Below are 26,387 nucleotides of genomic sequence, written 5' to 3' on the forward strand. Positions count from 1 at the left end.
ATTAAAAGTGATGTTTGCTAAGAGCTTATAAATGCATGGGGAAATGCTTCTGCTACTAAAGTGGAGAAAAGCAGGATATAAAACTGGGTATGCGGTAAGGTTTCAGCTATGCGAAATAAACCTGAATTCGTTATGAGAAAATGACTAGACTACACCTGGTGTTTGCTGGGCTGTGGCTTCACTTTGGGTGGGTGCATCACGTACCCTCCTCACACACCCTGGGATGTCTGGTGTCCAGGCTCAGACCACTCTTACTGACAGGCTTTGCCCTCCTCACACAACTCCCACTTCTTCGTCTCCTCACTCTCAGCCAGAGACTTTATTCTTCATTGAGAAAGCAGAAGCCATTATCAGTCACTCCCTCAGCTTCCCGACAGACCCACCTGCCTCTCACCTATCTCTTCTGCCTTCCCTCCAGGATAATGGAAAGCCAGTCCTGCTCCCTGGATCAGTCCCTCTCTGCCTCTCCTGCCCTGTCTCTATCTCTGCCTCTTCTATCTCCCGCATGTCCCCCACCCCAACACAACAGTCCCCTCCACGACTGCTCCATCCTCTTCTCCCTACACTCCACTGCTACCTCCTGTTCACTCTTCAATCCGCCGCTTTTGGCATCTATCCCCCCACCCCTGCTCCTGTCAAGGTCCCCAGCAGCCTCCATGTCGCTCTGCAGGGAGCACTTTCCTGCTCTCATCTTCATCCAGCTTCTCCATTGCTTGACCCAGCAGCCCCCCCTCTTGGTACATTTACTCCTGACAACACGCTGTCTTGGTTTCCCTCCTCCCTCACTGGCCTCCCTCTTTGTCTTTTGTGGCTGGCTTCTCTTTCACCCACTCTCTAGAATGAGCAATTCTTTTTTCTTTCTTTTCTTTTTAATTTTCTCCTTTATTAAAGACATATTATGTGGCTATAGTATCATTTAATAAGATTCAAACAATTAATGATAGATGTTTTTGGAGTAATTATTGACAGCTCCCTTTATCTGTCTTCTCCCAATCTCATCCACTCTCGGAGGTAACAACTATTAATCTTTAAAATTTTTTTTAATTTAACTTTTTTAATTTTAAAAATTGAAGTACAGTTGATGTACAGTATTATGTAAGTTACAGGTGTACAATGTAGTGATTCACAATTTTTAAAGGTTGTGCTCCATTTATAGCTATTATAAAATAATGGCTATATTTCCCTGTGTTGTATAATGTATTTTTGTAGCTTATTTTATACAGAATAGTTTGTACTTCTTACTCCCCTACCCCTGTATTTCCCCTCTCCGCACTGGTAACCACTAGTTTGTGATAGACCCAGGAATTCTTAACTTCCTGGTTCTAGATCAGTTTTTCATCTCTCTTTAGACTCTCTCCCTGTGTGACCTCACCTGGACTCTGAATTTAAATATTGTCTAAATGCTGATGACTCTTCGTAACTCCAGACCAACTGCTTCCTTGGGCTCCACACTCATAGGTCAGTAGCCTAGATGGGTTCTTCATGTGGACTTCTATAGACATCTCAAACTGAACGTGTCCAGAGAGAGCTCTCCATTTCTCTCCAAGCCTGGTCTCTCTACCCTTGACCACCTCCAAGCTGTTTTCTTCAATGGTGCCATCATTTATCCGGTAACTAAAGCCAGAAACCTGGGAGCTGAACTTGACTTCATTTCTCTGATCCCTCACCTCCAGCCAAGGGTGTCTGGCTCTTCAAAGCTCTAGAGCAGATCTCAAGACTACGCTCTTCTTTCCCTCCCCACTGCCTCCACCCTCATCCAAGTCACTGTTATCTCTCTGAGTCTCATTCAATAGCCCCTTAATCCACCTTCTAGCATCCTCTTGCCATCAGGTAGAGTGATCTATTTAAAACATAAATTAGATTCTATCATGCCCCTCCTTGCAAAGTCCCAATGGCTTGTCACTGCATTGATAATAAAGCCCCTGCTGAGGGCATCCCTGGGCCCCGCTGACCACTCCAGTTCTGTCTTGTCCTTTCCCTTTTATCCCTCATCAAGGGCCAGTCACATTGACCTTCTCACTCCCTCGAACATTTATCAAGCTTGGTCCTCCTTCAGGGTCTTTGCCCTTGCTGTTCCCTCTGCCTAGAATTCTCTTACTCTGGCTCTTTGAAGAATTCAGTTTAAATGTCACCTCCTCAGAGAGGCCTCCTTGACTACCCTATTTAAAGTAGGTTCCCCTACTAATTTCTTTAATTCTCCTTCAGCCAGTGGTTCGTATAAGGAACAAAACTTCTAGTTTTTTTTTTTTTTAAATCACATCCTCTTTGGAGCTTTCCAGAATTTAGTCTCCATTCAGTTTCCATCATGTTGGTCAATTTAGCTGCTTGAAAGGGAGAATAAACCATTCTCCCACTGAGTAATCAGCATCTTCATTTCTTACAATCTGATACATAATTGTTACAATCATTTAATGTTTCATGCCTTTTTAAATTTTTTTATTTATTATTTTTTGGGTGTAATTAGGTATTTGTTTATTTATATGGTGGTACTGGGGAGTGAACCCAGAACCTTGTGCATGCTAAGCATGCACTCTACCACTGAGCTATACCCTCCCCTATTTCATTCCTTCTTGAGTAGAGCTTTATATAGCACACACTGTCTTCCTGAGCCAGATACCACTCAACAGGCTCTGAAATTGGATGACCCTGGGTTCACATCATTCCCAGCCCTGCCACTTGCAAGCTGTATGACCTGGGACAAGCATTCCACTTATCCATTGCTGCATAACAAACTACATAAAAAATTAGTGGCTTAAAACAACAACAATTTTTTGCAGTTTGAGACAGCTCATTTCTGCTCCACTTGGCATCAGCTGGGGCAGCTCCAAGGCTGGGGGCTGAATCATCTGAAGGTTCACTCTGTCACATATCAGGGGCCTGCTCGGGACCAGACTTGTTGGCTGGAACACCTTCACATGGCCTCTCCACGAGGCCTGGGCTTCCTCCTAATGTGGTGGCTGAGTTCCAAGGGAGAGTGGATTGAGAGAGAGAGACAGAGACAGAGAGACACAGAGAGACGGAGGCAGAGAGAGACTGAGCTGGTCAGAGTCATACTGCCTTTTATGACTTAGCTTTGGAAGTCACAGTGTCACTTCTGCCATTCTTCATTGGTTGAGGCAGTCACAGAAGTTTGCTCAGGTTCAAGGGGAGGGAACATAGACCCTATCATTTAATGCCGTACTGCAAGAAAGAATAATTGGGGTGAGCTATATATTGCTGTACCTATCTTTGGAAAATACAATCAGCCACAAGAAGTTCCTAACCTTTCTGAGATCCTCCACTAAGTGCTGAACACAGAGCCTGGTATAAGTGCCCAGGGATCAGGAAGCCCTAGACGGCCTCCCCACCTGCCTGGAGTCAATTCTGGACCCCTGTCAGAAAGGACCCTGTCATCTGTTACACTAGACTAGACCAAGTAGGGTCTTCTGAGGCCCGGGAAGCAGGAGAGTCTGCCCTGGTCCTTGCCCCTGTGCCATGCCATGCCACACTGTTTGTGATGAATCTTTGGTGGCTCATCTCTCCACCTCTCTATACTGTGTGTTCCACGAGGTCAGAAACTCACCACTGACAAGTCCACCACTGTGTCCCTCAGGGTCCTACTTGGTACCTGTGGATTGGGTGAGTGGACAGTGGAGGCAGGGAAGCTGGTGCCTTGCTAGGAGGAGGTGGAAATGCCCCTGAAGAAGTGTTTGCAGAGAACCTGCTGAGTGGCCCTGCTCTATATCTGGCTCCCTGCAGGGGTACCTGGAGGAGGGAGCTGAGGATGGAGGGGGCACTCACACACATAGACACACTTCCATGGGGTGAAGCCATGCCTCACGGGAGAGGGTGTACCCAGGAGTGTATTTGCTGTGGTGGGGGAAGTGGGATGGAAACAAAGTGGACCTGATGCCAACTGTGTGTCAAGAGCAGGAGGAGATGCAGCAACAGGACCGGGGGGAGGAGGAGGAGGAGGAAGGAGAAAATGGGCAGGAGGAGGGAAAGGGAGAAATGGAAAAAGAAGGGGGAAAGGGGCAGAAGGAAGAGGAAAAGGAAATGGAGGGGAACAGGTGGAGGAAGAAGAGGCTGCAGAGGGGTAAACAGAGCCCTGCTCCACCCCCCAGCCTGGCAAGGGGGTGCCACCCTGAGGGTTAGTGCCAGCCAGCGGGGCAGCCAAAGGGCTTCAAGTGGCTCTGCTCAGCGATGGCTCGGCGGTGACGCGGAGCAGCAGCGAGGAACGGGGGCGGGGAAGGTGTGGCAGACACATGGGAAAATCAACAACATAACAGCATAATTCTGGAAGGAAAGAAACGACTGCCTCCAGAGGGGGGCTCTGGGGTCTTCCAGAGTTGCTCTTGGGATGAGACGTGTGGGGATCAGGGCAACAGTGTCCAGTCCAGACGAGCCCCCATGGGAACCGAAACCTATTCCCAAAGCATCCGCTGGTCTGATTCCTCAGAAAGGGTCGCCTCCATTTTAGTCGTGCAGAGCTTGGGACCCCGGTCAGGGTAGGAGGGAGTATGCCTGAAATCACAGCCGGTCAAGGCGGGCAGAGCCGGGCATGCATCCAGGGCTCCACGCTCCCTACGGATGTAGGGAAGCAACGGTGGAAGAACCGAAGCACGCCCTGGAGGTGCGAGGTTTGGGTTCCATCCTGGCTCTGCCACTGACTAATCGCGTGTCTTCCGTAGGCTTCAGTTTATGCATCTGTACAATGGGATAATCGGTCTTGCTCTGCGAGGTTCGGGGGGCGGAGTTTGCGCACGCTCCGCGCAGCCGCGAGGGGCGAGGTACTCGGCGCGTATATGGATGCTGGCTCCCGCGATCTGAGGTCCGGCCGGCCTCTGCCGGGGAGTACCCCGTCTCGCCGCTCGCGCGACCCCTGCCTGGACGCGGGGAGCAGGGGCGCCTCCTCCGGGTGCGTTCCCCAGGCCGGCAGGGGAGGAGGCGGCGGCGGAGCGGAGAAGGAGGGATCTCGGGCCGCGGCAGCCCGGGCCTGCCTGACCCTCGAGGGGGTCGCTGTTGCCTCGCAGATCCCTCCCTCGCTCGCTGCCTGTGTCCCTCCCTGTCGCTCCCGCCGCGTCCGCCTTTTGTTCGCGGAGCCGCGCGCCCCCGAGCCGAGGCGGCGGGGCGGGGAGCTGGCGGGGCTGCGCGGGGGGCGGGCCGCGCCGGGCGGAGCCGGGGCCCGGGCCGCAGCCGGACTCGGATCCCGGGGGAGCGATCGGCGCGCAGGCAGCCGGGGCCCGGGCGCGCTCCGGGGGCGCGGCGAGGCCGGGGGGGCGGGCACCGGGCGGAGCCGGAGCCGGAGCCGGGGCGCCTGGAGGCGGTCGGGCCGTTCTCTCCGAGCCCAGAGCAGCGGAGAGACCGTGCGGCGGGGCTCGGGACCCGAGCGCAGCTCGGGGGCTGAGGTGGGCCGTGAGGATCCGCGGCCGGAGCGGCCAGAGCGGCGCCGGGAGACTCCCCCGGCGCGCGGAGTTCGGGCAGGCCCGGGCCATGCGCGCGGCTCGTTGAGGCCGAGGGAGGTCGCGATGGAGGTGCCGGTGGGGGAGGCCCCGGCTCGGGGCTGCGGCCCCCCGCCTGCGCCCGCCCCAGAGAGGAAGAAGAGCCACCGCGCGCCGTCACCGGCCCGGCCCAAGGACGTGGCCGGCTGGTCGCTGGCCAAGGGCCGCCGCGGCCCAGGCCCGGGAGCCGCAGCCGCCTGCAGCGCTGCGTCCTCGGCACGGCCCGACAAGAAGGGGCGTGCGGTGGCGCCCGGGGCGCGGGGCGCAGGGACGCGGGTGGCCGGGGTCCGCACCGGAGTCCGAGCCAAGGGCCGTCCGCGTCCAGGGACCGGGCCGCGACCGCCACCACCGCCGCCCAGTCTCACCGACAGCAGCTCGGAGGTGTCGGACTGCGCGTCGGAGGAGGCGCGCCTGCTGGGCCTGGAGCTGGCGCTGAGCAGCGACGCCGAGTCGGCGGCGGGGGGCCCGGCGGGGGCCCGCACCGGGCAGCCTCCCCAGCCTGCGCCGTCCGCACAGCAGCCTCCGCGGCCGCCCGTCTCCCCCGAGGAGCCGTCAGTGGCTGCGTCGTCGGTGGGCAGCAGCCGCCTGCCACTCAGTGCCTCGCTTGCCTTCTCCGACCTCACCGAGGAGATGCTGGACTGCGGGCCAGGCGGCTTCGTGCGAGAGCTGGAGGAGCTACGCTCGGAGAACGACTATCTCAAGGTGGGGGTGCCGATAGAGGAAAGGGAGGCCGCGGGGAGGCGCCGGGTGTCACAGCCTCATCGGCCTGAGACACCCAGCCGGCCCACTGTCCCACTCCATGAGCTGGGAAAGGGGCCCAAACCCTCAGGGGCATCCTGAGGTCCGTCTAGGGCTCCCTTACATCCCGGTCCCATTGTATCTGGGAAACCCTTTCCTGAGGGAGGGACCTGGAAGAGGAGACTGCCCAAAGGACCCTGATTTGAGAAGGGGGCTTGAGAAAAGTACTTTGAAAGATACCTCCGTGGGTACTTGGGATGGGGGTGGGTACTTAATGAGGGGCTGGACCTCTGATTCAGCTGCTCAGAGCCCCCACCTCCAGGCCAGACATCAGGCCTTTGGTTGACTCCTTTCTGGGACAGGCACTCATGTGCACTGCTGCCAGGAAGACCTGTGGCCATCCCCTGCCAAAGAGAGGCCAGAACACCATCCTGCGTCTTTACCCAGGGCTTTCCTGGCCCAGGCCTGTCCCAGCCTGCCTTTCAGGGCGGGTCCCGTTTGAAAGCATGACATCTGGGAACATCCCCTTGGCTGGAGTCCGACTTCCGCCCAGTCTAACGGTCCCACAGCCTGAGAGGATGATGTCGTGGGAGAACCGGTTCAGAGGCAGCTTCCTAAATCCCAGGATATTGTCTTCTGCCTTTTTTGGGACAGGCCCTGTGCACACAGCAGCCCCATCGGTGCCTGAGGGCCTGTGCCCACCTCCTTTCCATGTTCCCAGTGAGAGGAGGGAAGGACTGACATCTGAAAGGGGTACTCCCTCTGGTCGTGTGGGACCTGAGAGCAGGCTTTGCCTTCACACTTTCAGTGGATATGAGCACCTGCTGGGTGCAGACCAGGCTCTGTCTGCCCACTGCCTGGCACCCAGGCAGCTTCAGGGACAGCCCAGCCATTGTGTGTTGACATTGGCCTGGGAGACTGGAAGCTTCATGGGTTCTACTGCCTGGGCATGGTTTTGGAAGAGGCCAAAATGTTACCTACTCTTATTAGTTGATGTCCTGGCATGACATCCAGAGCAGCCCTGGCCAAGAGCCGCTGAGTTAACGGCAACTCTGCTGACTTACATCTGCCCAGCAACACTTAGCTTTGTGCTGTAGCTCTTCTGGCCAATAGGGTTTCTCTCTCAGTAGAGTTTTTGGGGTCTTGCTTAACTGTGTCTTTCCCTCCCCATTTCCTTCAGGATCTGCTCTCCGATGTGTGTTTAGTATCTGCTTGTAGAATAGAAAGACAAGGTCTGTCTGAATCAGGATAATCTACCCTTTTAGCCTCTAACCTTTCTTCAGGACAGGCCTCAGTTTCCTCTTCTATTAAATGGGAGGCCCCTCAAGAGCCCATTCAGTGCTGACAATCTGGGATTTGATCAGCTCCTGTAGTCTTCAGAAGCTAGTGGTGAGGAGAAGACAAGTGGAGGGTGGGTAGGAGGAGGGAGACAAGCCAGAAGGAGGCCTGGCCCTGCCCTCTCGGTCTCTGAGCTGCTTCCGTACTCGCTGCCTGAGCTGCTATAAACTCAAACACTGAGCTCCTCACTCCCGTCTCTTGGCCCCACTGCTTACTCTGGCAAAGGAAGGGGGGTGCCACTGAGCTTTGCTTCAAGGTCTTCTCATGGACCCACCCCCATGGGCTCCTGTTCATCCCAAGAAGTCACCAGGCAGAGCTCTGGAGGCCGCCTGAGCCACTCATGACGGATAAGATGGAAAGTAGTCCCAGAAGGCTGGGGATTGAGCCCAAGGTCTCACAGGGACTGGGACCTGGCTGGGGACCTCTCACTGCCTGGGACAGGGCTCAGCCTCAGTTTCCTCATTCATTCAGTGTTTCCAGCTTCATGAACAGGCCTCAGGCTACTGTTAGATCTAGGGTCTGTGCCTTCCTGGCTGTGTGATCTTGGGCAAGTTACTTAATGTCTCTGGACCTCAATTTCCTTGTTGTAAAAAGGTGCATCACACATCTTCCAACCTTAAGGGTTAAATGAGATGATATGTGCAGATACCACTAATGTGCCTGGCACGCTGTGAGCCTCAGTGAGGGCAGCTGTGATCACTCCTGTTCTCAAGTAGTACGTGACGCGTTTCCACCACACTTATCATGTCCCTTGTGGACTCTGTGGGGGCTTCAGAATAGATCCTCCTCCCCACCCAAAGTAGTCCTGACCCCTCATTCATTCATTCACCAACTATTTATTTAATGCCTACTGTGTACCAGGCACTAGTGCAGGTCTGAGGATACAGCCATGGACAAGGATGGCATGTCTGTTTTCATGGAAATGTTGGTCTAGTGGGGGAGACTGGGATTAAACAATAGTCCTACAATACATCCAGTACAGATTGTGATGAGGGTGGGGAGGGACACAGTATGCCGAGAGCATGTGAAGGTGGAGCTGGGGGTGCTCAGGGAGTCCAGGGGTGGCAGGATGAGGTGAAATCAGCTGAATGAGGAGCTGGAGTAGGAACATTCCAGGCTAAGGGAAGTAGGAAGAAGCTTGTGGATTTTGAAGAACAGCATGGAGGCTGGAGAGAGGAAAGAGATTGGATGGGAGAGCAGGACCAGATTGTGCTGTTACCACTGTATACACGTGGGTCAGTCCCTAAACTTCTCTAGAGCTTTGTTGAACCCAGCTGCCAACCTCACAGAGGCAAGGTGAGAATTTGGAGACAGTGGATGGGGGCCATAAATGTAGAGGCTGTTACAGGAGGTGTGGTTTTGTTCCTTCTACAGATGGATAAACTGGCCAGGGCAGGGAAGGGACTTGCTCCAGGTCCCAGAGCCAGTTCTCCAGGCAGCCGGGTGTGGAGTAAGAGTACATTGTACTCTTGACGTGTTTCCTGTCTCTCTGGGCCACTTTGCTTCCAAGGTGCAGGAACTGAGTTACCAAGAGAAGGACTGCAAATCCCCAGTGTATCCCTGACAGGCCTCGTGCTGCCTGGACTGAGTCCCAGGGAGTCTGGTGGGGCCCTGCTCAAGCTCATCTCCCAGCTGGTGCGGGGCACTGGGAACCGTCAACTGGGGAAGGCCTTGTGGGTAACGGCAGATCTCCTGTGGCATGAGGCTTGCACTGGGGGCCCAAGCAGGGAAAGTGTAAACGGGGCAGCTGTCTCCCAATGAGATGATAGAAGGAGCTGCTACAGAGAAGGGGGTGAGCTGGCTGTCACTTGAGTTATTCACAGTTAACGCTGGATGACTTTGCATGGTGGGTAAAGACATGGGGTTGAAAGCAGCTTGTAAACTGTACAGAATGATGCTAATTGTGATTACTTGAGGAGGATTTAGGGGGGCCTTTATGTGGTGGTTATAGTTAAGTTGCCTTTCCTCAGGGTCCTTTCCAGCCAAGGAAGTCTGAAGGTTACTAACTTGTAAGGTTCAGGATTCTAAGATGCAGCATTGGCTGCAGAGCAGACACATTGACAGTTTGATCTTGAAAACCCTGGTGGTCTGAGGCCTTCCAGCTCCCCATCTTCACTAACTGTTGCCCATGTACCATGTGAGGACATGCTGAGAACCCACTGGGTATGGATGGAGCAATCTGAGAGTTGGAGCCCAAAGACTGGCTTTGAGACCTGACTCTGCCATTTACTCTGTGGCCATGAGTAAGTCACTTGGCCTCTCTGAGCTACATTTTTTTTTTCATCTATGTAATGAAGATCATGGAATCTGCCTGGGCAACTTCATAGGATTGTTTTCAGGAATCAGGGAAGTGCGAGTAGACGAGAAAACATTTTGCAAGCAGTGAAATCGTGCATCTTTTAGGGAATGTTATTACTGTTAGCCAACAAGCAGACAGGATGTCCATGTCTTCATTCTTGAGGGAGCTGCAAGAAGCCAGGAGGGTGGATCCCCTTAGCTTTAGGATGTTAATAAATCAGGAGCTGCTCCTGGGAGGACAGGAAGGTGTGATCACATGCCATATTGTGTGGGTTCCATGAAGCAAGGCTGCCCCATGTCATTGGAGGTTCTACATGTGAATGTTTGAAGTGTATCCAATCTAGATGTCAGCCCAGAAGGGCCCAGAGGAAGCATCTAGTTCAGCCCTAGTCATCCCCTTGTACAGTTGGGTAAATGGAGGCTCCAGATCACATAGCCAGGATTCCAAACCTGGGTAGTATAATCCTGGGTCCTCTTCTTTCCACAGTCTGACTGCAGTGTGAGCTTGTGGTCGCTGACAGTGTGTCTAGTCTGGGACATAGGTTGGTGAGAGGAATCCTGTTATGTGCAAGACTCTGGGCTAATTAAGCCTTTTACTCCTCGCAGCAATCCTGTGTGGAGGATTCTGACATCCGACCCACTCAACAGAGAGGAAACTGAGAGGTTATGTCGTGTACCTGAGATTGCACAGCTAACGTACTTGGGAACCTCAATAGACAACCCCAGGAAGCTCCCTTCCCTCGTCACTGTTGCACCCTCAGGAGGCAACCTGTGCCTCCAAGCTTCACAGAGCAGGATTCTCACTGGTTTTGTCAGTTACAGGCTGTGTGACGCTGGGTAAGATACTCAGCCTTTCTGAGACTTTTTCTTCTCCCCAGGATCATGGGGACCCTTTTCCACGCGATGATGTCCATCAAGTACACATGTTAGTGCCTGTCCAAGTGGTCACCATTCCCTTACCTCCTTCTCCAGGCATTCATTCATTCATTCAGCACATATTTTCCAGGTGCCTCCTGGGTACCAGGCCCTGTGCCAGATGTCTGGGGCAGTAGCCAGCAAACTATGAGCTCTTCGCAGCTCCCAGCAGCTGCAGGGGGAGGACTGCAGTCTGTCTGTCACTGGGTGGGGAGAGGGTGGTCATCATGGTCAGCAAAGCTCCTGGCTGGTTCCTGCCCTGAGTCCCAGCCCTCCCTGAGGCAGCTGACAGGTGGCTTGGAAGAAGCTGCTCTGAGAACTGGGTCTTTAAGGATCCTCAGCCATTTGCCTGTCATGGGGGGAGCAGGGCAGCTCCAGCGAGATGGAGAATGAGATGGAAAATGTGAGGCAGCGGCTGCTGAGGCCTTAGGGGGACCACAGGGCTCCCAGCATTCCTTGCAGAGGGGCTGGGCCTGTGTCCCTGCACACACACTCTCTTGCACACACAATCACATGTACACGTATTCACAGCACATGCTCAGTGATCCACAGCCACTCACAAACGTCTCACATACACATCTGGTGACATCCTTATGCTGTCTGCTTCCAGAAGCACACCTCCAAACCCTGGAGAGGATACCCGCTCCGAGAAGTACACAGACCCATGCAGGATCCACCACCTCCTGTCCTATCACACCCACACGTTACCAAACAGACACAACAGAGACTCACACCATCTAGGAGACCGCCGGCTCAGAAACACACCCCCACACATCCTCAGACACGCTTGGCCATGTCCCAGAGGTGGACACACCCTGGAGACACCCTCAGACATATCGGAAGTACACATGCATACACAGGCACACACACAAACCCACGCAAACTCATTACACACGGGTGCTAGCACCTGTGGAAATCTGCAGATCCGCCCCTGCCAGGAGGGCACAGACACAGGCTCATCCCTGAGACACCCCCGCTGCTTCTTCCATGGTGGGAGCAAGGGCAGAGGCCCTTGCACACCCAGGGCTCACAGACACACACGCAGGAGACACACACGGCCAAGACCTGCTGCCACGTACACCTAAGCAGGACACAAGCACAGAGCACTCAAATGTCAGACCTGTAGCATTTGAGACCCACAAACCAGGAGCCAGAGACCCACAAACCAGGATACACACACACACAGTCACACTGGCTATGACATTTCAGCCACACAGAAACACAGGAAATCCTGGTCTGTGTCTCCCTGGAGCTAATGTGTACAAACTACTGTTTTCAGCTCCTTCGTGAGGCTTCCTTCCACGAGTGTGGCGGGGGCTGGATTTTGTAACCCCCTGGCTCTGGGGGTCCTAGGAGCCTGGCTGCGGCTAAGTGGTAGGGAGGTGGATAAGGGGCTGGCAGGTCCCCAAGGTGGAGAAGTTGGACCAAAGGCCCTCAGGCCTCTGATGCCCAGCCCTTGGGCCTGGGCCCAGTGGGCTGAGTGACAGGGAGCTTGCCAGGCCTGCCAGAAGGAGAAACACTGCCCAGGGGCAACTCCCTTCTAATCTCCTCGGAATTTCCTGCTTGCCCTCATCTTCCAGAGAGCTGGAGGGAGTGGTAGGTGGTAGGCAGTGGTGAGGGAGAGGCTGGGACAAGGAGTCAGGAAAGCATTGAATGTTGAGCTGAGGCATTGTGAGCACCTTGTTGGGAGGGGGCCATGGTTAAGAGCTGCCTCCTTTCCATGTGTCTGTAGCACTGGGCACAAAGCCAGGGGCCCAGGGAGGGAGGTGGACAAATTCCACATTGGGGGTCAGGTCTGAGGCCAAATCTTGCTTTGCCATCTCCTCCCTGTACATGATCCCCATGTGTAAGGCCCCTCAGCAAGCCTCAGTCTTCCTGTCTGTAAAATGGGAATTTAATCCCTTTCTTGCAGAGCACTTGGGAAGATGAGTGTTCAGGTATGTGGTATATCCAGCACCATCCTGGGCAGAGGGAGGGAGTCCCACGTCTTGTGTAACCTCTGGGGCTGAGGGAGCTCCCCAGAGAGGGGCCTGACCAGCAGCCAACGTTATTCCTAAGGTCATTTCCCCAGGTGCTGCATAGGCATGACCTCATCTGCAGTCACATTCTCTTCCTTCTGGTACCAGAAGGAACTTGGAGCTGAGGGGGAAAGAGCCAGAGACTCAGGTGTGCTGGGCCAGGTGGCCCTGACATTCACTGAGAAGCCCACAGGTCAGTGGATAGTGCTGGCCTCACTGAAGAATGTCAGGGGATCAGAGAAGTTGGAAACAGCAGGCCACCTTTCCCTTCTCCGGGGTCCAAGCTGGTGAAGAGCACTGTGGCTTAGGGCCAAGCCCACCTGGGCTTGAATTTTGGTTCTGTCTCTTCTTCTATGAGCGTCCCCTTTATGAGCCTCAGTCTTCTCACCTGTAAAATGGGGATGCTGATAGTGCTCACCCTGCAGGTTAGTGTGAGGATTAAATAAGAGAAAGCAGGTGTATAAGGATTAGCTAGGGCCTGGCTCATAGTAAGGACTCAACAGCTCCCTGCCCTCATCGCTTGTTATCTGCAGGCTCGGGTCTGACTGCCCATAAGCCCTGGATCCTTGACGACAGGGGTTGTATCTGGCTCTGGATGTAGGTCTTGAATGGAGCAGGGACCTGAGAGGTGTATGTGGAGCTGAAGTGCATTGTGGGTATCTCCCAGCTCATCCCTCCCACCCCAGGTCAGTCTTCTCTGAATGGCGAGGCCAGTGCTGCAGACTCTGTAACGTGGAGATACACCTTTGCTGATGGAGGTCACCTTTGGGGCCCCACGTTCTAAGACCGAGGTGAATAATCTCCCGTTGCCTGCACCACAAAGAGAAGCTCAGGCTCCAGCAGGAAAACAATTTGGGGTCCTGTGGTTAGACTGGACCAGCAAAACCTCTTTACCCTGGTTTTGCCCCAGATCCACATGGGATCTTCTGGGTCAGTTGCATCAGCCTCTCCTGTCCACACCCCTCCTTGGCCCTGCCCAAGTGCCTGGGTGGCCTGTGTGCTCGTGCCTTTCTCAGCGTCACCTCATCCCTGCTCCACCCAAGCTCCAAGCACTCCATGCACCCCAGGCCTCTGTCCCTGCGCTCTTCCCACTCCAGCACCCGGCCTTCGAACTGCAGTTTCCTACCTGCTCCCTTGGTTTTTTCCTTCACCTTCTTATATTCAGCTCCAGGCCAGGCTCCTGTGTTAGACACCCGGGAGCTTCCCTTGGGACATTTATCTCAACAGTAATTAGATTATTAATTTAGTAATTACAGGTTTCACACCAACCCCTCCCCCTATGTGTTCTGCATGAGAGCTGGGATCTTACGAGGCTGGTCCTTAACCCCTTCCTTTCACACAGGTGTAAACTGAGGCTCAGAGAGGTTAAGGGGCTTGCTAGAGGTCACACAGCCTGTAAGTGGCAAAAGGCAAAAGGACTAGGGTCTCATGGTACCCTTTGCAGGATGCCAAGCAGGGGGAGTGGCAGAGCAGAGGCTCAGAGGTTTGGAATGCTGGGGTGTGCTGGAGCTTCAGGCTGTGCGGCCCGGAGCCACACCCTTGACTCTCCAACCTCGATTTCCCTCCCTGTGGACCTCTGAGCCCTGTTCTCTCCTGGCTCAGAGATTTGGCTGCAGCCCAGAGCTGTTTGGGGGACATTTTAAACACATCCAGATCCAAATGCTGCCTTCAGCTTCCTTCCTGTCAACAGAGAAAGGACAGGAGGAACACTGTCAGTGCTCCTGCTGTGAACATCCCCCCTGAGGCATCTGGGGCTGCAGGGACTCCTTGCTGTGTTGGTTGAGGCCTGGAATGGGGCAGTGACAAGCCAGGTCTGGCCTTGGTGGGCAGCAGTCTCTGGACATTCCACACCCCCTCCCCCAATACACATGTGCACACACACACATGCACACACACACACAGCTCCCTACCAGAGGGAGTGTCTGTGGCTTTATGCCAGAGCTGTGCTGGATCTGGGAGGCTCACCCCTTATTGCCTTTGTCTCCTTCATCTTCCTGAGCCTCTGTTTGCTTATCTGTAAAATGAGCATAAAACAATAGCACTTGCCTCAAAAGGACCGTTACTGAGCATGAGGTCATGGACATTGGTTCAGAACTCAGCCCAGTGTCTGGCGCATGGTAAGCCCTTGTCAGTATTTGCTGTTATAATCGTCACTCTGGTCCCATCACAGAGACTGTCTAGTCTAGTTCACAAGAGCTCAAACTAGACTTAAATCCTGGCTGTGCCACTGAACATGTGACCTTGAGTTGACCTTTCTGACCTTAGTTCCTGCAGTCAGTAGGGATGGCTGGGGATACAGCGAGATGACATGTGCTACCTGGCACGGGGGGAGCGCTCATAGAGCTGTGTACCCGTAATTATTTATTGCTGTTGGAGAAGCAAGTCCAAGACTGTCTTCCCTTGTGACTCTCTGGGTCACTGGGACCAGGCAGCCTCCGTGCCAGCGGGAGTGGGGCATCGTGTGGCATGGCCATGCCTGGCTGGGGTCCTGACTCTTTCTCCAGGACCTTTGACCCTGACTCCCTTAAAACTAGAGCCCAGCCTCTACCCAAGGAGGCTAAGTTGGGCTGAGCTCTGGGCTGGGAGGCAGGAGCCCAAGGTCCCTCCCTGCTTGGCTCTGGATTGTCTGGAGGACTACGGGGTTGTCCCCAGTTCCTCTCTAGGCCTCAGTGTCCCTGCCTGCGAAGGGGTGGAGTCTTTGGGTTCCTCTTCCCCTGCTGCTACTCCCAGAGGCTTTGTTTTTGAGCTGGGAGGGACTTGGGGCTCTGCAGAGCCTTCTGTCCTCCTTGGGGTCCAAGTGTGATGATCTCATCTGGATCCTTGACAGACCCTGGAGGACAGGCAGAAGGGACAGCAGATGGCTGCCCTGGCCTCTCGGGGCACTGGCATGCTGCCCTTGTGGCCACTGCTGGCCCACCCTGCAGGTCAGCCCTTCCGGGCTGGGGTGAGTGGCCCGGGCCAGAGCCAGGGTGGCAGATGGGCAGGCAGCCTGGGCTGTGGCCGGCGGGAGGGACCGTGGTGGCCAGGGCCGTGTGGGAGAAGGGGGTCCAGGCAGAGGCTCCCGTTCCCCTTTGGAGTGGTTGGTGTCCTGCAGAGTGAAGGTTCTGGGTCCCTCAGCTCAGTTGCCATTCCTCCAGGGTCTGTCTGCCCATCGATGGGTTGGGTCTCTAGAACCTGGGGAGGAGGTGACATATTTGGGTAAGGTTTGGAGTCTGGCAGGGATGCACTTAGGCTGGGATTTGAGGCCCAAGCTGGGATCCAAAGCCACCATGGGCATTCGCTTCACAGAATCAGCTTTTAGACACAGCAGCACTGACCAGAAGTGGTTTTCTGCAGGGGAGTGGAACTGAGGTGGGGTAGTCTTCCCCATTTCGGATGCTGTTATTCATTCAGCAGCTACTTACTGAGCTGTTCCTTTTCATACCAGGCCCCAAGCTGGGCTCTGCCCTCCTGAAGCTCACATCCTAGTGGTAGAGACTAACATTCCACAAGCAAACAGAGCAACAAGTAAAATAATTAGTACCACAAATAAGCCTGGGATTTGCTCCATGTAAGAAACACAGGTTTGAGGTGGACACGATGGGCCTAGGGGGGTCTGGAAGGCTTCTCCGAGGAGGTGGCATTGAAGTGGAGGCTTTTAGCAGGAGGGGGTGCTGGTAGTGGGAGATGCAAGGGAGGAGAATCCAGGCAGAGGCCTAGAGGTGGGACAGGTGAGGTGTCTTCCACCCAAGTGGCTGGAGTGTGGCCAGTGAGAGGAGGAGTTGGGGGGAGATGAAGATGGACAGGTGGGCAGGGTCAGGCTTTTGTTTTGCTTTTAGGTCAGGTGATTTACATACCGTAAAATGAGTTTTGACAAATGCATACAGCTCTGTAACCACCACCACAATCAAGATACAGAACAGTTCCATCACCCCCCAGAATTCCCCCTGTGCCCCTTTGGAGTCATTTCCTTCCTCCTCCCCCAGCCCTTGACAACCACTGATCTGTTTTCTGTCCCTGTAGTCTTGCCTGTTCCAGAATGTCATAGAAATTGCATCATACAGTATGTAGCCTACTGAGTCTGACTTCCTTCCCTATAAAGCATTGGGGCTTCACCCTCGTGGTTATGGGTATCAGCAGTTCCTTGTTATTGCTAAGTAGTATTCCATTGTATGGATGTACCACCATTTAGCCATTCACCAGTTAAGGGGCGTTGTGCTGTTTCCAGATTTTGATGATCACTGGAAGATTTCAAATAGGAGAGTAATGGTTAGAAAGAAAATCACTCCGTGTAATGAGTGGAGAGCAAATTTGTGGGGAGCAGACTGACCATCATGGGGATTAAATCCAATGATTTGGTGATGAGTCTAGCCCACCAGAGATCCTCACTAATTGTTCATACAAAAGGGTTGTGCCCTGGGGTCGGTAGCCAGGGAGGCTTCTTGGTGGAGGTGGCATTTGAGGTGGAGAGGTGAGGAAGTGGGAGACAGATACCGAGTAGAAGGAGGCCCAGCAGTAGAGAGTCCCCGTGGGAGCTGGGAGGGCTGAGACACTCCCTGCTCCTGAACCAGCCTTGGCATATATACCAGGGTTTCTAGAATGTGGTCTGCAGGGCCCATATCAGAATTCCCTGGGGCAGCTGGCTGAACAGGCACCTCCTGGTTTCCACTCTAGCCCAAGAGACCTCTGCTCTGAAACAGTCTTTTCCTTGGTGGCTGGTACGAGGCTGCCTCCTCCTGCCTTCAGAACGTCCTGTCCCCTAGGTTCCCATCCTCTTTGGGCTGCTGGGAGCTGATGCCAGGGCTCATCCCCCCATTGCTACTTGCTGTGTTTCTGCAGAGGGGCTTCGTATTCAGTCACTTTCACTTCCAGCCCCACAGGTCGGGAGACCTCACCATCTCCTCTTCCAGACCAGTTCCATCAGACCTGTGCATCTGGAGTCACTGTGAGTGCTCCAGTAGCACCAGATCTAAACCCCAACTTCTGTCCTCAGTGTGCAAAGATTAATCCTCTTACATTGGTGTAGGTTTCCTGCAGAAAGCATTCTTTCCTGGAACATTTAAAATGTGGCTCGAAAGGGGAGCTCTGCTGCTCCAGCTTTATGCCCTGATGGTGGAGAGCGGGTTTGGAGTCTCCACCCAGACCCCACAGATGAGGCAGCTCCAGAGAAACATCCTCCATCTTATTTTGTGCCATGCACCCCATTAAGCTCTCTGCTGAGAGTAATTCTCAGAATAATGTTTTCAAATGTTAAAAACAAAATACAAAGGGCACCAAACATATTGAGATACCGTTATCAAAGTATATTTTTAAATTATGATATAATAATATTACATGTTTATTAACTTGTAAGATCTAGTAACAAGTCTATTAACCACTGTGATTTCAAAGTACTGATGAGTGTAAACAATATTTTGACATTTCTGTGACAACTGTTATGTGATATGAAAATATCTGTGGTTTCTTTTGGTGCCAAAGTCCTAAGCACTGCTGGTATAATCATGGCTTGTCCAGAATAGAAGGAAATGTTACTTTTTAGTTAGCATTAACGAAAGTAAAGATGTGGGTTTTTTTCCTTCCCATCCAAGTTCATGGACTTCCTACATTCTGGTGCAGACGAAAGAGCCTGAAGTCTACCACCTGAGTCCTGCTTGGAGGTGTCTCGGTGTGACCTTGGACACAGCCCAGTTTCCCCGTGCTCCTCTGCTTTTTCTCCTCTAGAACAGAGATGGTGATTCCTGTCCTGCCTGTTCGTGGGGCTTTTGTGAGGACCCATGAGATGATTCACATGGAATGTCTTTGTAAACTGTGAAGCCCCGTGCTGCCGCGCAAGGCCACACTATTATTAGCGGTAGTGTGAGCTCATGTTTGTCCCTCTGGCCCAGCATGGACCATTAGACTCTTCCTGGCCAATTCCCCCTGGATTTCTGGGAACCAGTCCATTTCGGGGAGGGGGTCTGCCCCCGAGAGGCTGTAGGCTGACCTCATGGGTCATTAGAAGGTATGAGGGGAGATGGACAGAGATGCACTTTGTGGGCAGGGAGTGGGTGACCAGAGGTTCTTTGGGTAGAAAGACCCTGCCTATCCTCCTCGGGTGGCATGGGGGTCTGAGGCCAGCCCTAGAGAATCCCAGGCTTTCCCTGACTCTTTGCAGCTGGCGTGGGGCTGGGATCAGGAGGGCCTGGGCAGAAGTCATACTCCTTTCATTTATTCATCTACCCACAGACAGCGATGGCTGCCTGCTCCATTCCAACGTCCCGTCCACGGCAATGCTGGAGGCAAGACAAGAGTCAGACCCAGTATCTACCCTTCCCCCCAGCTCTTGGGGAAGATAGACCTAAAAACAGGCAAATGCAACCTAAAGTTGTCAGCACAGGAGGAGAATGGAGTTCTGAGTATGGGGTTTTAATTAGACTGAGAGAGTAGGGAATACTCTGGAAGGATGAGAAAATGAGGAGTTAGCCTGGCAAAGGCCTTTCTAGTAGAGGGAATAGCCTGAGCAAACCTGGGAGTAGAACACACAGTTCAGATGCACTGGCCCAGGGTCACAGGGCCCATTTAGATTCCAACTCCACCCTTCCTTTGCTTGAGCAGCTCTGGGAGACTTCTGAGCCTCAGTCTCTTCATCCGCAAAGTGGGAACATTTTCACTACCTACCTGCCAGGATTGGTAAGGGATCAAACTATTGTGCATGTGCTGTGCTTAGGCCGGTAATTAGTGAGCCTCCCGATAGGGGGTAGCTATTGTTCGGTTGTGGCAGATCTGGACATGGGACAGGAGATGCAAGGGCCGAGGCAAGACAGGAGTGAGGAGGAGACCAGGGCCGGCTCAGATACCAGGATAAGAAATTTGGACCTGAGGCAGAAACCACTGGGAAGTAATGGAGGAGATAGAAACCTATCTGGTTTTTTTCTTTCAAGTTTTTTCCCCCAATAAATTGGTATTACCTCTTTAATCAGAGCAAAATAAACATTTCTACAAAGGGAAAGGCCAACTACCCTGGCAGCAGTGTGGATGCCCCTTACCTGTCCCCCCTCCACTCCCCGTGCTCAAGTCAGGGTTAAATAATTGGGTTAAGCTTCAATGGGAAGAGAGGTTGACTTGAAGGAGTGGCCAGAGGGGATGGTTTTGGAGGACCTGGCAGGCCGTGCCGAGTCTGGGCATCTTTCCTCAGCTTCTTTAGTCCAGCCTTTCTGACTGTGGGGTTGAGAATCGGGGGCCCCAGGCTCTGAGGTGGGCACTGCTGGGCAGTGTGGCCTGTTCCTGTCTGTGGTGGGGGATGAGGTTTAGGGGATCTCTGACGACCTTGACGACCTTGTTGTGTAGCCATGAGGCTGGCTGAGTCCCGTGGAGTTTGGCCCCACCCTCCCCACTTCCACCCGGTTGGGGTGAGAGGCTCAGCAAGGCCACTGAGCTGCCTTTGAAGGCAAGGCTGAGCTCCCCCCCCCCACCTGCTGATTCCCCACGACAGTCCCTGGATGGAGGAGTCCCTGGAGCCTGGGAGGCTCAATGAGGTCTAAGAACCTCCGGTGGAAAGCAGGGTCCTGCCCTCCTGGGCCCCTCCCAGTGTCCCAGCAGCCCCTTTCCCAGCCCCTGCCTCAGACCCTGAAAGCTCAGCCTCTGCCTAAGTCCTGCCTTCACCAGCAAATGCTGCCCACGTCCCAGCAGACCCGTTCAGGCCACAAGCTGGCCTTTGTGGACGCGCCCTCTCACATGGACCGTGCCAGGAGATGCTGACCGCATTCTGCCTGCAGCTGGGACAAGCCCCCAAGGGGCCTGTCCGGGCCCCTGTTGGCCACCGCAGAGAGCTGGAGCTGGCATGAAAGCAACATCCTGCATTTTCAAAAACTGACTGTGGTGAAGGGAGAGACAGCTGCTTATGTGAGAAAGATCATTCATTCATTCACCTATTCACTAGATGCTTACTGAGACCCTGCTCTGTGTCAGGCTCTGGGCTGGGACTTGTGTGCTGAGAAACATGACTCTTGCCCATGTAGGGAAAAAACTGGAAGGAAACACCCTGCATTAAAGGCAGTCGGGGGGCCCCATTTCCAAGATTTCTAATTCAGTGGGTCTCGGTTGGGACATGAAGATTTCTGACAATTTCCCCAGTGTTGCTAATGCTGCTGGTCCTGGGACCACACTTTTTAAGAACCACTGCAATTCAGGACCAGGTGGAGGAATTGAGTGCTTTATGTTTTCTATATTTTCAAAACTGTCTCTATGATCGTTGTTTACTTCTATATATAGAAAAATCAGTTATTTAAATGTTAAAAAAAATAAGTGGTGCCCCCAAATGACTCCAGTGCCCTGGATGTGGTCCTATGTTGAGGGATGTCACCTCCCATGATCTAAATGCTATACATCTTTTAATGTAGCCCAGCATCATTAGCTTGTGTATCTCCTGCATTTCCCCTTGGCTCATCCTGAGCTTTGGATCCATCCTCACATCCTCCCGATCACCAGGTTCTGTAAATAGTATGGTGAGGATTTGAACACAGGCCCATTTGGAGGCTAATTTAGCTTGGATTCAGCCAACTGGCCTGTACATCCTGAGTGCTGTTTCCTTTATGCTTCCTTAATCTGCCAGCTGAAATGGCATGTGGACCCCTCACTTCCTCATTTCTGTAACTGGTGTGATCATTGACTGTCCCACTTCCTCCTTCTCCACTTTTAGTTCTGTCCACTGGGCATGGTGTTGGGGAGGTGCGTCTGTGTGTATAACGCGGTAGAGGTGGTGAGGGGTCCTGGTAAGATAACCATTCCTCTGCAGCTGGTGCAGGCGGAATCATTCACTTTGGGAGGTGCTGCTGAACCCACCCCTGGGGCGAGGCTGTGGTGGCCAGTGGGGATCAGACCCTTTAGCTGATGATGGGAACGGGACAGTATCTGTTGGGAGTTGGGAGAAGCAGATACCTGTCCCCCCTGTCTTCCTCTTCTGAGTTCAGAACTATTTGAGAAGTGGTCCCAGGAGTAACTGGGTACAAACAGATGGATGTAAAAACCTCAGTGAGCCTTCATACTAAGAACCAGCCTGAAGGTACTGCTTCCTAACCCTAACCCTGGACCCACCCAGTCTCAGAGGGTGCTGGACAACCCCAGGCCATTCCCCTGTAGGGAGCCACCCATTTTCTTTGGGAAAAGAAGGGGCTCAGAGGCTGGTAAACACAGCTCTCCAGATTGTGTTCCCTCTCCAGGGCTTGCAGAGTGTGGGTTTTTTCTTCTTGGACCCACCCCACGTCCCACCAGCACTATCCTTGGGTGCTTTCTCTGGCTCCTCAGGGATGTTTTTGGCAAGTCATTCCTTTCTCTGTGACTCAGTTTCTCTTTTTAGTGTACAATCTTATTTAATCCATTCAGTCACACTAACAGTAGATAGTAGTATTTCCATTTGTGACTCAGCTTTCACATCTGCATTTGGACATAATAATCACCCATTTCTTCTGCTGGGTCTCCCCAACTCATCCCCTAACACTTTGTGTCTAATGATTGTTTCACGTTGGTGTGTCTTTTTGTGACTGTCTAACTAGCTAGACATGCCTTCATTCATGTCGTGAATATTGTTAGGAGCCTACAGAATGCTAGGCCCTGTGCTGGGTGTGGGGGATACAGCAGGGAGTAGACATGGGGCAGCCCCCGGGCACTCACAGTCTCTCTGAGAGACAAACTAGTAAATAAAAAACTGCAGACATGCTCATGGTGACAAAGGGGAAGTGAAGGACATCTGGGAGCTGGTGACAGAGGTGGTCAGGAGTGAGGTTCCCCCCCCCCAACTCCCTCCACTTAAAACCCAAACTCAGATTCTTTACTCAGCCCTTCATGGCCCTGGGTGGTTGGCCCTTTTCAATATCCCCAGCCTCAACTTACCCCCGTAGCTACCCTGGCCACCTTGCTGTATCTTGACACACTGAGCTCTTTCCTGCCTCTGGGCCTTTGCACACACTATTCTTTCTGCCTGGAATAATCACTTCCTGCCTCTTTCTCTGCATACCTGTTCTTCTTGCCTCAGCTCAAATGTCCCTTCTTTAGAGATGGCCTCCCTGACCATGTCCTCTAACATAACACCTTCCCCCATTACTCTAACATATTACCCAGGTGTTTTGTTTTGTTTTTTTTGGTTTCTTGTCTTCATAGCTCTTAAGCACATCTGAGGTTTTGTTTGTTTTTTTTTTTGTCGGTTTACTGTGTGTCTCGCCAGTGAGACTTGGGGCTCCACACAGATGATACAGAAAGGGCCACATTAGTCTTGGTCACCACTCTCCTTCCCCCTCCCCCATGTGCTTGTACAGAGCCTGGTACACAGTTGGTGCTCATAAATGCTTGTTGAATGAGCCTTTCCTGCTTCCCCAGTTTCCTATTTCTGCTATAATAAATCACCACAAATTTAGTGGCTTAAAACAATCCCAGATTATTATCTTAGAATTCTGGAGGTCAGAAGTCTGAAAACCAAGGTGTTGGCAAGGCTCCAGCCCTTGCATTCCCCTTTCCCACGTCTAAAGGCTGCTTGCACCCCCTGGCTCGTGGCCCTTTCTTCATCTTTAGCGTGTATCACCCTGGTCTCTGCCACGTCGCCTTCGCCGACTCTGATTCCCTTACTTCCCTCTTATACAGATGCTTGTGATTACACTGGGCTCACGCAGGTAATCCAGGAGGATCTCCCAGTCTGAAGATCCTTAATCACATTTGCAAAGTCCCTTTGCCATAAAAGGTAACATTCACAGATTCTGGGAATTAGGACATGGGCATCTTCAGAGGGCCATTATTCAGACTATCACACCCAGACCCCTGAGGCGTCTAGGACAGTGTTGGGTGTGGCCTGCACTCAAGCACCCTGGCCACTGCCACAGGGCCCAGCGACCTGGCCTTTCCTTCCCTCTGCAGGATGAGATTGAGGAGCTTCGGGCAGAGATGCTGGAGATGCGGGATGTCTATATGGAGGAGGATGTGTATCAGCTGCAGGAGCTGCGGCAGCAGCTGGACCAGGCCAGCAAGACCTGTCGCATTCTGCAGTACCGACTGCGAAAGGCGGAGCGCCGCAGCCTCCGTGCTGCCCAGACTGGCCAGGTGGACGGTGAGCTCATCCGCGGCTTGGAGCAAGACGTAAAGGTAAGCCTGGGCACCACCCCCCAACAACACTCACAAGTGCCCTTGTTGGGGGATAGGGTCACGAGCCTGAGTGGGTCCAGGTCAGCTCACTCCTTGTGTGTCCTTGGGCAATTTCTAATCTCTCTTTGGGCCTCAGCTTCCTTATCTGTAAAATGGGCATCCCTAGTGAACTGATGGGCCTTCTACCAGGGATGTCCCAAAGTGGCCTCATAATATGAATCCTACTTGCAGCAGCTGCTGTTTGAGTTTCAACCACACACCTGGTGCTGGACTCCAGGCTGTCCCTGCATAGTTCCATGGAGGTTTCTTTATCGTGCTAATGGAGTGTAGTGAAGGCCTGGAGTTGAATGGGGCTGGTTTAAATTTTGGCTTTAATATGCTCTAATTTTATCATTTTGAGCAAGTCACCTAAATTTCAATTTCCTCACCTGTAAAATGGTTGTGACAGCAGCCCTTGCCTCTCAGGGTTCTAGGAGGATCAAATGAGATAAGGTAGGTAAGAGGTCACTGTAAGCACTCAAAAATGTTAACTGTTATTATTATTCCCATTTTCTGAATAAGGAAAGTGAGGCTCAGAGAAAGGAAGTACCTGTCCAAGGTCACGTGACCCTCTGGGTTGCCTGCGGGGGACAGATGCATCAGCCTTCCAGGCCTTGCTGCTTCCCCTCGCTGCTCTCGGCCTTAGAGAGCAGGAAAGGGATGGGTCGGCGGCTGGCAGATGGGGCCTCTAGAAGAGAAGTCTGCCCTACCTATGTGTGAGCTCTGGTCTGGGGGCTGAGAACTCCGAGGTTCCTGGCCCCCCACGTCTCAGAACTCAGCCCAGTGTCATCGGGGATGTAGGAGCCGGGGATGGGGCATCTGGTGTAGACTTGGGGGGCCCATGGAGCCTTCCTGCGGTGATGACCTCTGAGCTGAGGCCTGAGGCAGAAGTAAGAGGAATGTTGGAGGAAGAGGGCCCCTGTTAGGGGAGGTAAACAGTGAGCACAGCCCCATGCAGCTCTTGCATCTCCCATTGTCCTGCACATGCCCTGCACACAGTGGAATTGTAGATCCATTGTACAGATGAGGAAACTGAGGTTGGAAAGATTATATCTCCAGGTTCAAAGTGTACCTCTATCTGAGGAGGCAGCTCCTGGGTTAAATCGTTACACAATTATTCAAATTCCAGGCACTGGATTGGGAGATGTGGGGTGAGGGGGAGCTCCAGGAGCTTAAACAAATCTGAGTTTTGATCCAGCTTTTGGGCAGGGACACAGAAAAGTCAGCCTTAGATGAGGAAAGAGTGGAAAAAGGCTGGGGCTGGGAGCAGGCTGGCTGGGTTGCTGGAGCCTCCATGGGAGGAGCTGAGAGCAGCTGGTGTGTGTGTGTGTGTGTGGTGTGTGTGTGTCTAGGGGAGAGGCTCTCTGGAGTCTGGGTGGAGGGGAGGGGCCCCTTCTGTTGGGATTTGAACTAGCCAATCAGCAACTGGCTTGCCCCCTTCCCTCCCGCCTCTCCCTGCGCCTGCAGCTGGAGCGCTGAGCTCATCCACTCTGGCCTGGGCTGGACAGCTTTCGTCACCTCACTCTGTCCCATGTGCTGGGGATGTTCTGGGGCATTTTTTGGAGGTTCTCAGAATACTGACTTCCCTGGCATCGCCTGGGAGGGCTTGATGGATCCAGGTGTGGAAGGGGACCTGTTGCAGCCTGGGAGAGTATCCCTGGGGATCCTCTGACTTGCTCTGCCAGCTCTTTGGCCCATCCCCCTACTGCCATGGGGCCACCCCCATGCCTTGGGACCTCAAGTTTCCCCTCCTGTTAAATGTGAGGCTTAGAGCAGGTGAATCTTCAGGGCTATTGCTGCTCCAGTGGTTTTATGGAGCTGGAGGTGGGGATGGGGTAGAAATTTTTGTGAGGATAAAATGAAACAGCTCAAGTAAAAAGCATGCTGAGCAAAGTCTGCCTCGGGACGCTCCCCCAGCAAAAGAGCAAATGTTGATTGGGGTGTTACTGTTCTTGTTCAGGAGAAGAACTTAAAGGGCACTAGTGGGACAGGTGGCTGGGGCCGGTGCAAGGAAGAGGGACCAGAATCTCCACCTCCCTGGGTGGATAAGTATCACCTGGAAGGTCTGTCACAGTGCAGATTCCCAGGCCCTCCTCTTAGGGCCTGGGATCCTGTGGGAGGGTGTCAGGTCTTAGGGATCTGGGATGAAAATTACCACCTGAATGGACTCTTGTCAAGGACACACCAGTAAAACATTTCTTAGAAGTAGATATTGCTGGAGAAAAAGTTCTGGCTTTGGATTTAATTCCTGCCTAACCTGAGCAGGTTATTTCCCCTCTTTGAGCCTCAGTTTCCTCCTCCACACAGTGGGGGTGACATTTCTGCCCTCCTGGGCTTCCAGAGAAGATTTAGCTACACAGAGCCCAGATGCTGCCTGGACGGGGAGTGCTCCTTAGTGAGAGTTCCCATCCCCCTCCCTGAGGAGTCACAGTGACAGGGACACCTGAAAGCCTTAGGCCCAGGAGCAGAGGGGCCC

At 53.3% G+C, this 26,387-nt stretch overlaps 1 protein-coding gene across 2 annotated transcripts in view; it reads left to right on the plus strand.

The window, feature by feature from the left end:
* The first annotated feature begins 5,265 nt into the window (after positions 1-5,265).
* Positions 5,266-26,387, plus strand: part of MTCL2 (microtubule crosslinking factor 2) — a 63,074-nt gene continuing 41,952 nt past the window's right edge. For both annotated transcript variants that reach the window (XR_004130930.2, XM_010975209.3), the window contains exons 1-2: positions 5,266-6,182; positions 23,648-23,872. Coding sequence is in view for 1 of the 2 variants with exons in the window: in XM_010975209.3 (XP_010973511.3) it covers positions 5,508-6,182; positions 23,648-23,872 (900 nt within the window). In the remaining variant the exon portion in view is untranslated. The remainder of the gene's footprint in view (positions 6,183-23,647; positions 23,873-26,387) is intronic.

The sequence above is a fragment of the Camelus dromedarius genome, chromosome 18 (assembly GCF_036321535.1).
Source record: "Camelus dromedarius isolate mCamDro1 chromosome 18, mCamDro1.pat, whole genome shotgun sequence".
Taxonomy (NCBI): Eukaryota; Metazoa; Chordata; class Mammalia; order Artiodactyla; family Camelidae; genus Camelus; species Camelus dromedarius.